The 11,879-nt window shown below is 44.8% G+C and overlaps 1 protein-coding gene across 4 annotated transcripts; it reads right to left on the bottom strand.

Moving 5' to 3' along the window:
* Positions 1 to 1,583: 1,583 nt before the first annotated feature.
* lmbrd2b (LMBR1 domain containing 2b) lies at positions 1,584 to 11,359 on the bottom strand. Of its 4 annotated transcripts, none has more exons than XM_031577545.2 (18): positions 11,203 to 11,359; positions 9,879 to 10,085; positions 9,519 to 9,640; positions 9,113 to 9,211; positions 8,526 to 8,693; positions 7,967 to 8,177; positions 7,666 to 7,740; positions 7,461 to 7,574; positions 7,000 to 7,183; positions 5,972 to 6,153; positions 5,409 to 5,542; positions 4,876 to 4,981; positions 4,247 to 4,344; positions 3,908 to 4,011; positions 3,737 to 3,783; positions 3,300 to 3,417; positions 2,951 to 3,074; positions 1,584 to 1,805 (listed from the first exon to the last, which is right to left on the bottom strand). In XM_031577545.2, exons 2-18 carry the CDS (start codon positions 10,050 to 10,052, stop codon positions 1,742 to 1,744), a joined length of 2,124 nt encoding a protein of 707 aa, XP_031433405.1. In that variant the 5' UTR covers positions 10,053 to 10,085; positions 11,203 to 11,359; the 3' UTR covers positions 1,584 to 1,741. The 4 variants fall into 4 exon arrangements, with proteins under 4 accessions (XP_031433405.1, XP_042565320.1, XP_031433406.1 ...); XM_042709386.1 differs by having other exon boundaries at positions 2,951 to 3,071; XM_031577546.2 differs by having other exon boundaries at positions 9,879 to 10,082; positions 11,203 to 11,350.
* Between the last annotated feature and the right edge of the window lie 520 nt (positions 11,360 to 11,879).

Raw genomic sequence — 11,879 nt, 5'->3', positions numbered from 1 at the left:
ACACACAATCTCATAGTATATAAATGGCTAAAAAAAAAAAAAAAAGAGTGATGTGAAAAACAAAACTTAAATGTAGCACAAGCCCTCCAGTAACCATGATGAAGAGACCCCACTCAAAAAGAGGGTATAAAACAACACAATACAAAGTAAACAATGTATAACTATTACAAGTCTGACCATCAAACTGTATATTTCAAAGAAACTTCACAAAAAACGAAACAGTTTTGCTTCCAGCTGTTCACACAACAACTGCCATTTGTTCGATTACAGTAACATTTACTCTTTTATCTCTTGTTATTACTACAATGGCCCTTAAAGTGACAAATCATTTCAAATGGGTTACTTGCAAGATAGAGTTCTAACTCATATTTACACAACTACACCATGTGAATTAGGCAGACAGATGACTACATAATGGATGACAAGTAATTGTATATGATCCCGTTAGGAAAAAAAATCTTCTTGGGACACTGTACAAGGTCACTTCATTGCAGTATCTTTCAGAATGATTATTAAAACACTCTATATGTTATAAATACTATACAAAAATCAAAATGGCATAAACATTTCATGAAAAGTATCAAATTGGCAACCAATTTGGGAAACAAATGAACATATACACCATAAATAAATACAGAGCTAGCATCTTTTTAAAGCTATGCCATCATGACTGCTAATTAGACAGTAGTATTCAACAGACAACACGCACTACCATTAAATCGAATATGACTTCTTTTGAAAGACAAACTCAATGGAGCATATGAGGTATGGCTAAGCACAAACAGGATGGAATGTTTCAGGTCACCTTAGCTCACAACACCAATTCAAAATGGAGGGTGTTGACATACTAAACACCCTGGAGTGGGCCAACACAGTAGCCATAGAAAACTGAAACAGCTGAGCGGAGTTGAAACATTCACATACGAAACAAACATGAACATAGATAAGTTTTAGTCTCTTCAGATCAGTCATGCAAACATGGCAAGCCAGGTATGAATGGGGATCTTCAATACGTTTCCTTTAAAAAAAATGTGTACACACTCTGAATAAATACCCCAGTCCAGCAGCTCCTATCAGACCATCCTTCAGTAACCTTTGACCCATGAGTAACCATTAGGGGGGAGTGCAGCCATGAGGCCTAGCCATCCAGTGACATCACATATACACTGGAAACACATGGAACCTTTTATTACCCTCAACCTGAATTAGGCTTTATAAATGATTGTACAGTAACGTAAATGTAAATATTTCCCTCAAAACAACCAAAAATAAATGTAAAAAAATACAGTTGGGGATCCACTCCTAGATCGACACAGGCCGCAGTACTGGCTTGGACTCTCTCTGGGCACGAGTGCTTTGTTTCTCGAGGACAAAGTCATCAGACCTGTTCTGGCAGCCACCACACACATCTACCTACTTATTAGACAGACAGACACACACACACACACACACACACACACACACACACACACACACACACACACACACACACACACACACACACACACACACTATCCTAGCAGTGACTTTGTGTAAAGTGTGTGAAGAAAATCACTTGTGTTTTACATACACCAGAGGCTGAGGACACAGAATACACACACACACACACATAGATCTAGTTACGGCCCTGATTCCTTCTCTGAGCGCTGGGCTGGTGGGGGAGAGGAAGAGGAGCACGGCTCTGTGACTGCTTCTCTTCATTCTTTTCTTCCGTCTATTGTTTTTTGTTTTCAGGTTCGTCTCAGACGTCATCGAAGATTCGGCTCCGTGAAGACGACATGGACAGGTACCTCCCACCAGGTTTTCTACGGAGGGGGAAAAAAAAGTGTTTGTGGAAATAGAAGGTGTGTTAGTGGAAAAATAAAGTGCGTTTGTGGAAAAATAAAGTGCGTTTGTGGAAAAATAAAGTGTGTTTGTGGAAAAAGAAAGTGTGTTTGTGGAAAAAGAAAGTGTGTTTGAGGAAAAATAAGGTGTGTTTGTGGAAAAAGAAGGTGTGTTTGTGGAAAAAGAAGGTGTGCTTCTAAAAACTCTTTGGCATGCTCTATTTCACATCCGCTCCTCTGAGATCACCAGAGTGTGGTGATCAACACAGGCCTGAAGCCTGACTCTTGTGCAGCACAAACTACTCCAGCACAGCTCATCTGGATGACTGAGGACGAGCTATCCATAAGCAATTCAACTTTATGCCTCAGTGATTTCATGAATGTGCTGGAGGTGAACAGACTCAGACAGTTGCAGCTGGGAGTTCAAAATGGAACTACGAGCATCTTGTACACACAAACACTAAAAGGTCATCAGTTAGATATGCCCACTGCATGGGAAGTCCATTTAAAACCTCCAGACACAAAAACAGTTTCTTCCCCCTCGCCGTCTCACTACTGAACAACTAACCCACTGTAGCATATATATTTATATTTATATATTTATCCCTGCACTTCTCGCACTCTCCACTTCTTCTTTGCACTACTGTTGTGCAACATTTCACAGCTACTGTATATAGCCATTCCGCCTTGTACATACTTTTTTAAACTCCTTAGTCCATTGCACTGTTGCACTGTTTGTTTGTTTGTATTGTATTGTATTGTGTTGTATATTTTGTGTAAGCACACTGAGAGTCACTTTACCAAGTCAAATTCCTTGTTTGTGCAAACTTACTTGGCCAATAAAACCTGATTCTGATTCTTCTGATTCTGAAATGTAATAAGCTGCTGCATGCCTGGTAATGGACATGTGACAGCCTGTAGCCAATCAGGCTCTGCATGGTAAGAATGAATAGCCCATAAACAGGAAGTCATATGGTGGCGTTGGGATTGCTGGAATATTTTGGAATATTGGTGTCATAAGGGAGAGTGAACAGATGAGGGGAGGCAGGAAATGCGAATACACACACACACACACACACACACACACACACACACAGACACACACAAAGCCCTAGTGAAACCCTAACCTGCCAGGATCTGCCCCCAGTGGGTCGTCTGAGGGCATGTCAGCACTGAAGTCCAGAGGCTCGGCGTCCTCCAGGAGCTCGATGCCGTCCCTCTCCACCTGGCTGGTCCGAGTGTACTTGGCTTCTAGTCACGAGAGGAAGAGTTCACTTGGGCAACATAATTACACCAAACAAGAAAACATCTCAAACAAACATGAAGCTGGCCACTGCTAATGAAACACACATGGTTTTTGTCCATGTTGTACACCAGATGAATTGTTGTTATGAATGAGTTCTATGAGAGGCAGGGATGCCTGGATACCGCTGGGCTGGGTCAGACTAGCCTGCTGGTGTTGGAGAGGAGACTTACGCCTGCCGGTGCTGGCGTTGGCCGAGTCGGAGTAGTTGGTCTCCTTCATCTCAGACTGCTGAACGTTCCGGTTCCTTGGTGAATTCTGTTCCCGGTTGCCATAGCGCTCCCTCCACTCCTGTGATTGACAGTTTCATTAGCCAGGGAGGGACTAGCCTACACCGGGCTGGAAGGTGAGCTCAGGCATGTTGAAAATATGAAAATATTGAAAATATGCCAAGTGCTCTTGTAGATTAAGCCGACTGTTAGGTCTTTAAAAACACTGCCCAAGGACTACCTTTAATTGGCTATTATTCCAGTATCATTCTCCGTCACTTCTAAAAATCCATTTCATTCACAAAAGAATAGAAAGAAAAAAAATATATAACCCCTTGGACCCTCTGATTAATGAATATGTGTCTGATCATTGGGAAGACAGCAGACATGTCCAAACTTACTCTTCTCCGGTTTTCCCCATCCTCTGTTCTTTGTCGCTTTCTTCTCTCTGTTCCGTGGATTTGGGTAGAGATGGACGTGATGTTAGACTGTTAGAGGCCTGCACAAATCTACCCTTCTGCTAACTCGTCAGCCTACTGAACACACTCAATGTACTGGAGAGAGAAACGAACCTCGCCGGAGTAACTCTTTGCCCTCATCAATCAGATCTGAGGTCAGCTCATTGTCTCCCATGAACTGCTGGAAGCCCATGAGGTTCAGACAACGAGTGCCAAGGCTGGAAAGGACAAACACACACACACACACACACACACACACACACACACACACACACACACACACAGAGAGAGAAATAGAAGACTTTCCGTAATGCTTTTTTAATATGGCAGAGTTCACATTATCTCATTATCATCCACTCTTGGTGACTTTAGCGATTTAGTGGCTAATCAGTAGCAGTAGCACTTAGAGCCTGACTTGATCTAATATGGTCTCTCACTCAGCCCGGGCCTCACCTGAAGAACGTGGCGATGCAGAGCAGCACGATGAGCATGGGGTAGTAGATGTAGAAGCCGTTGGCAATGAAAGACAGGACGCGCATCGAACCCATAATCTAGAGCAGAGGAGGAAGACAAGCAGAGATCCGATCACTTTTCACAGAGCCATGGCTTGCACTCACACTCCCTCAGGAAACTGCACAGCACAGTTCAAGGCAACCTAACGCAACGCAACGCAAACTAGCTGAGCACAACCATCCTGCAGCTTTTCTCCTCAGCAGTGCTGCACTGAAAGGATGGGCCGGAGCCTTGGGGGCTGTTAACGGTCAGACAAATGTCAACGGTGAGGCCCTGCACTGCAGAGGAGACCAGATCTACGCACTGATCGGTAACAGGAGGACTGGCAGTTCATGAACCCTCAAAGTTGTGAAGTTTGATAGATTGTGACAATAAGGTTAGTATCAGGTTCTTTCGCAAAAGGAAGTGAAACTAATACAATTTTCATTTTTTTTTTTTTTTTTAAAGGCTTGCAGACGTTCATCTAAAAAAAATAACGTGATTCTACTTTTGAGAGGCCAGGAATGGAATCAGTGGGAGAACTGATGAAGAGGTTGATTACTCCAAATGATGAAGGTCGAGATACTCACCGAGGTGTAGGCTGTCTGCTCCTTGGCCTGATGGGAAATGGCGGAGTCCATGTGGATCAGACCCAGGAAATTCAGACAGAGAGGAGGAGTCAAACGGCAGAAAAGCCTGGAGAGGGACACGCAGGAAGTCAGCAGGGTTAGATACCACAAGATAAACAGGAAGTCAGCAGGGTTAGATACCACAAGGTAAACAAGGCTGAATCCCAATGCTGATACACGCTCTACACTACGAGCTCTAAATCCTGCTCATGCTCCCCCCTCCCTGCAAAGTGTTTATTCTATCTCTCTCTCCCTGTTTCAATGCCAGTTTAATTAATTATAAATACTCTTCTTGATTAGCTAAGTAAAGCTAATTAAGGGTGCTACTGATTAGCTCAACAGGAGAACATGCAGTAACGGTACACCTGTTCTGCCCTAGCCCCTGCCCCTGTCCCTGTCCCTGCCCCTGCCCCTACCCTTACCCTTACCCTTGCCCCTGCCCTCAGTCCAGCAGTCTCAACTACCCCTGAGTAAATGGAGCTGTGGTGACCTACATGCCGCTGAACTGGAGACTGTAGGCGTCGGTCTGATGGTGCGGGGCCAGGTAGTAGTAGTTGAACACTCGGATGCGGAACACAGTGGAGTACACGCAGGTGCACAGGAAGAAGATCGTGATGAAGCACGCCATCTGGAGGAAAACAGGGAAAATACACTCCGATTGGTTATGTTTTAAGTCAGTCAAAGAAAAACCACATACCTGCTTCAAGCACCTAAACAATTAAAATAAGCACTCCGCACGCGCACAATCTCAAAACAGATGGGCGTCAATTCATTTCTAAAATACTATATCAACTTTAAAAGAACAAAGTCAAACAGCAGAAGTGATACAGTGCTATATTTCACTATTACCAACCCATCTGGCCTTGTGTTAAATCACTGCCACTAAGTTTTCTATTATGCTTATGTTAATTCATTTTTATTTGTAGCATTATAGTTAGTTTCTAATATGTTGGCACTCTGAGATTCTTCTGAATGAAGAGTGCGTTACAAATAAAATTAATTATTATTATTATTATTATTATTATTAATCTCTCAGCGTTTCCATCCGGCGCCTCACCTCGATGTACAGGTAGTTGTAGTCCCTCTCGGCCAGCTGGATGAACACGGCGAAGAGCGAGAGCACGGGGTTGGTGCTGAAGAAGGTGCACTCGGACCACACCACGGCCACGGAGAACAGGGTCAGCACCACCGACAGCACCCGGAAGAACCACTGCTTCAGCAGGCACTCCCAGTACCACTCTACAACAGAACCAGAACCAGGAATGGACTTCACTCACACTCTCAGTACCACTCTAGAACAGAACCAGAACCAGACCAGGAATGTACTTCACTCACACTCTCAGTACCACTCTAGAACAGAACCAGAACCAGACCAGGAATGGACTTCACTCACACTCTCAGTACCACTCTAGAACAGAACCAGAACCAGACCAGGAATGGACTTCACTCACACTCTCAGTACCACTCTAGAACAGAACCACACCAGGAATGGACTTTACTCACACTCTCCGTATTAATGTTGTGAACTTCCCCACTGCCAGAGATGGCTGCTGAGTATAACGGTCACATAAAGGACAAAACTCTAGAATATAGATGATGTCATGATGAAGACTGATTTCTGAATGTGAGATTTAACTCTTGTACTGGGATTCTGATGAAACACACAATAAAGACATGCACTATAAGAAATAAGTGTAGTGCTCTGGTTATTTTATATGGTACATCTGAGCTAAACATTTTACTCCGCTTGCTCTGTGAAGTATCTACATCACAGCTTCTTCATCACTGTGTTACTTTAGCTGCATCGCTCGAGGAGTGGGGTGCCTGAAGCACAGTGGTCTCGCTCAGAGGAGTGGGGTTCAGAGGAGAGGGGTGCCTGAAGCACAGTGGTCTCGCTCAGAGGAGTGGGGTTCAGAGGAGTGGGGTGCCTGAGGCACAGTGGTCTCGCTCAGAGGAGTGGGGTTCAGAGGAGTGGGGTGCCTGAAGCACAGTGGTCTCGCTCAGAGGAGTGGGGTTCAGAGGAGTGGGGTGCCTGAGGCACAGTGGTCTCGCTCAGAGGAGTGGGGTGCCTGAAGCGTAGCCTACCGACGGCGGGCGTGTAGATGTAGCGGCTGAACCGGCCCGGCGGCTCCAGCGAGGGGAAGCTGTGGACAAACTCGTGCGATGAGCTGATCTCGTTCTGGGACACGTCCTCCAGGTGGAAGGCCTCCTCCAGCAGCATCTGCCACTGGACGCGGGTGCGGTTGTGTCTCTGCACGGCGTAAATAGCCTGAGACACACACATACACACGCACGCATATGAGCACACACACACAAACACACACACGCAGACACACACACACACAAACACACGCACACACACACACGCATGCAGACACACACACACACACACGCAGACACACGCACACACATGCATGCAGACACACACACACAGATGCAGACACACACAAACACAAATGTCACGTGTGTGCTCGTGTTCTACAGATTTCTGTAACATGATTCAGACAGAAGCAGTGGCAGGTTTCTCTGAGGCCATGTCTCCATACCTGTTTGTGGAGTTTGGCCAGACTCTTCTCGCTGGGGTAGGTGTTCTCCTTGTCATCATAGTCCTCATAGTCATCCATGTTCCTGCCAAACCTTTCCTGATACTCAACAGGACACTAAACAAGAAGACCACAATCAGCACCAAACCTACAACTATTACAGGACTGATAACGGACCTCCTCCTCAAGGTAAATCTAAATGTCCTACCTTTCTTAGAATGGTGTCGATGTTCTTCCTCAGTGGATGGTTGTACTTGATAGCCTCACTGACTTTTCTCACCTCCTAACAGACAACAGATAAATACAGATTAAGAACTACAGTTGGACACATATTAGTACAGAGAATCACAGGGGTGTTGACCAGAGACAGAAACTTCAAAGTGTAAAACCACACTAAATTTGGAGCCGATTTCACCGATGACACACAACTTGAAAGTTAACCACAGCCACTCTCATTCAACAACTCCCTCAACACCCTCTCACAGCCCTCTTGTCGCCATGGCGATTACCTCCATGACGTCCTCCAGGTTCTCCTCGGAGTCGGCCTTCTCCGTCATCAGCTTGGCCAGCTTGAAGTAGGTCTTGATGAGGAGGTGGCCGTGGCGGGAGGCCTCCCAGTAGGAGCGCGGGATCTCCACCAGGCCGTACCCCATGAGCAGCACCAGCAGGAACAGACCCCAGGTGTTGGCAGCTGTGATACCGATGGTCTGCAGCTCGTACCTACAGGCAGGGGAATGATTGGACAGATGAGCTACATGGCTCAAAGTCTAAAAGGAACACAAAGCCAACACAACACAAAGCTAAAACTCCTTCATTTATTCAATTAAGTGAAAACCGAATGCAGATCATCGCATTTAACAAATCTGTTCTTGAGTCTGTTAACCGATAACACTGCACTGAGTAACATTTGTTTGCTTTATGTTAGATGATAGAGGGAGGGAATGTTTACCTAGTGTAATAGATTTTCTCTCTGGTTGTTTACATATTTAACATATTTAACCCTAACAGAGAGAAACCTCTCTTGAGAGTGTGGGTCGTAGAGATTGCATGCGGTGCGGAAACATTTACCATGTCAGGTGCCACTCTGGGTGAACGGCCACGTAGATGAGCAGGGAACCGAATATCAGCAGGTAGGTGCCGTAATAAATAGCGTTCTCTATGAGGGCCGTCTTGACTTTAGCCGTGATGGAGAAGCCGCCTGAGCGGGCGTACGACTGCATGAAGGGCAACAGCAACCTGGACATTCATTGATCAACACAAATAAAAAAGTTACACAGATATCTGTCTTACCAAGACTAGCATTAGATACAGTATCTATCTAACCAAGACTAGCATTAAATACATCTGTCTAACCAAGACTAGCATTTGATACAGTATCTATCTAACCAAGACTAGCATTAAAGACATCTGTCTAACCAAGACTAGCATTAGATACGGTATCTATCTAACCAAGACTAGCATAACAGATGTCTATCTAACCAAGACAAGCATTACACATGTCTATCTAACCAAGACAAGCATTACACATGTCTATCGTACCAAGACTAGCATTACCTTGTAGCACATGTACAGTATATGGATAACTAGTTTGAAATGTAACTGATTGGCAGATTAGCAGAGACTTGGCTGCTTAGAAACCCCATGCGTGCGCTCACCAGGTGAGACACTGCGAGGTCCAGTACACCACCCTCCAGAACACGGGCATGATCCCATCGGGAATGTAGCTCCATGGCTTGTGGCATGCCTTGGGAAAGCTGGAACACACAAGAGCAGCACACGGCATAAAAATGAGGGGCGACGCCAACTCAAAAAACTCAAAGTGCCCACACCAGCTTTAATCTGCCAAGCATTGTTGTGTAATTCTCTTGCATAAGACTTGTATAATTACTCTCTCAGCATGTGCCCAGTTTCTGAAATAGTGCAAACTCAAGAATGCTGGAATCAGTAGGAGAGAGGAAGTCCTACATTTAAACTGCTTTCAAAAAGCAAATGCAAACTCAAGCGCACAATCTCACATACTCTATTGTTCTTTACTAGGAGTGGGAACGAGAGAATTCTGACCTCTTTGTGGAGTTTCCTGTAGTCTGATTGGACAGGACTGTGTTTACAGTGGACAGGACTGTGTTTACAGTGGGAGTGACCGTGTGCTCCTCATGGTCAATGATGCACTGCTTGTAGATGGTCTACAATCAGTTTTCCCCAGCCATAAAGAAAAGGATGCAGAAAAGAGAGAGAGAGAGAGAGAGAGAGAGAGAGAGATGAGGGGCACACAGAGAGGAAGACAGAAAGAGAAAATTCAAAATTCAAAATAAGAATTGAGAGCTTTTAAAGGATTTGTCCAAGCATCCTTTTGTCAGAAGATCCACTACTACTGATTCCTATGACTGCAGAGCTTGCATTCTCATCCAGACCGGTACCCACCGTGCTAACGTCCAGCGGCAGGATGAAGACGATGAGGAAGCACAGGTACCAGGCCAGCAGGGTGCCAAACAGCACCATGCGCTGCTGCTTCCGGAAGTCTCCGTAGCGGTGCAGCAGAAAGAGGGCCAGGAAGAAGACCACCACGATGGTGATGCCCAGAGCGGCGCCACTCATCCTGCCTCTCACCACCTCGCCACTCCCTCACTTCTGGAGAGGAACACACACTGGTGAACGGCCGTGGAGTTTCACTTTGCAAAAACAATAAAGGAGTCAATTTTGGACAATAATCCTCTAGGTTTTAGACTGACGAGTTAATGGTATATTTGAGGGTACATGAAGACATGAGAAAATGAGAAAACATCCTAGTCTGGGTTGAGAAACGAGAGTCTAGAACAAAGAAAAAAACATCACAATTGTGCACATCCAACTCAAGTTGGGCACAGGTGCAGGACAGATGAACCATGAAGAAATGAAGATGTCCACACACTTCTCTGCAGTTAAACTACACATCTTAAACTGCTAAATCGTGATGTGCAATGTTTCAACTCATCACGCAGGCTTGGCATTGCACACTGAGGTTTGGGCCCTTAAAATCAAGTCTACAAACAAGACATTCGAGTCTAACACCCTGACGTGTAGCAAAGAGATAGGCTACTTAAGGGACTCCATGTGACTCTCTCATGTGACATATCCAGGAAGAAAATTCGTAAACATTTATCACAATACCAGTGCATACTGTTCCTACAAGAAAGATAGCTAATATTAGGCTAGAGGAGATTATGGCCGGGGTAGCAGACCCGCCCGGGGACTGGTGCGTCTCTCTCAAAAGACCCCTTGTCGGCCTTCACTGGAGCGCAACAAAGTAACAAACACAATTCACTACACTGTTAGCTCATTGTCGAGTGTCCTCAATTGGGAGATGATGCATGCAAAAAAATGTCAGATGTTATATTTCACTTGCATTGTAATTCCGTAAATGCTATCTGTCTGGAACGTTCCTATATACAGTGTAAATATCTCAAATATGAGGAAGTGTAAACTGTTTTGACCGATAATACTCGGGGAAACCCGGAACATTTAAAGGTCGTCGGGGCAGGCTGACAGACGAGTTTCAACCACGCAGGTTTAGTAACGAAGAAAATAAATAACGACCCTTCTGTCCACATATTTGTGCAATATAAAATTGGTAGCAATCCCAGCCGAGGATGGCGTGACGTTAGCGGATCGGCTAACAACAAATGACCTGTCATTGCATTCCTGTCGGTCCACCCAGCTGTCTTGCTATTAAGCGAGACTGCAATATGTTGAACAGTGCGTGTCTTACCTGAAAGTATTCTCCAAATAATTTCCTTTAAATGTAAGCTTTTTGTTTCCACGTAGAAAGCAATTCCAGATCATTCATTTCGCTAGACCGTCTGATGCGATAGTAAGGTATCAAGGAGTCGTAGACGTCAGCCCTTCGACGCTCCCTGTTTGACGTCGGCCTCATATGTTGGATGATGATAAACGCATGCGTCGTTGTAGTTCTTCCAAAAACGATGTTGTAGTTTGTTTGTTAAATCATGCAACAGCTAATGCTAGGCTTTTAGAAATGTTAAATATGTTATCTCACTAAAGGAGGATGCTTGAAAGAAAGAAGCCTTTCATAAATGTGATTATGTTAATAACATTGCCATGAATTTGTGTATTTGATCCACATAACAAGCTCTGGCTAAAGTAAGTAAATATGCCTGGGGTTCTTTTAACCTGAAATTCTGTATGTGAAACCAGAAATAAAACCAGAATCCTTCCGTGTGCGGCTTAAGTCCACGTCAGTTGAAATGATGACATGCTTTGGCCCAAAGCTTTCATGTAGTTTACAACCCATGAGGCAACCACATGACCTTCTTAGCCTGACACCTATACATTTCAGATAAAGACCTTCTCTCCGAAGTAGCCCTAAGCAGCACTGGGCAGCCAAGTAGAGCTATGTGGTTTCAATCTTTATCACACTATTCATGC

Source organism: Clupea harengus, chromosome 12, assembly GCF_900700415.2.
Source record: "Clupea harengus chromosome 12, Ch_v2.0.2, whole genome shotgun sequence".
Taxonomy (NCBI): domain Eukaryota; kingdom Metazoa; phylum Chordata; class Actinopteri; order Clupeiformes; family Clupeidae; genus Clupea; species Clupea harengus.
The sequence above is the reverse complement of the archived record's forward strand: the minus strand, read 5'-3'. Positions and strand labels throughout refer to the sequence as shown.

What these genes read in the sequence shown, in the direction of transcription:
- lmbrd2b (XM_031577545.2), bottom strand. Translation starts at nt 10,052, where the DNA reads ATGAGTGGCGCCGCTCTGGGCATCACCATCGTGGTGGTCTTCTTCCTG. An exon ending in TGCCGCTGGACGTTAGCACG is followed by an intron (nt 9,641 to 9,878) that starts GTGGGTACCGGT and finishes AACTGATTGTAG; the next exon opens with ACCATCTACAAGCAGTGCAT. An exon ending in TGCATCGCCACGTTCTTCAG is followed by an intron (nt 4,012 to 4,246) that starts GTGAGGCCCGGG and finishes TGTCCTTTCCAG; the next exon opens with CCTTGGCACTCGTTGTCTGA.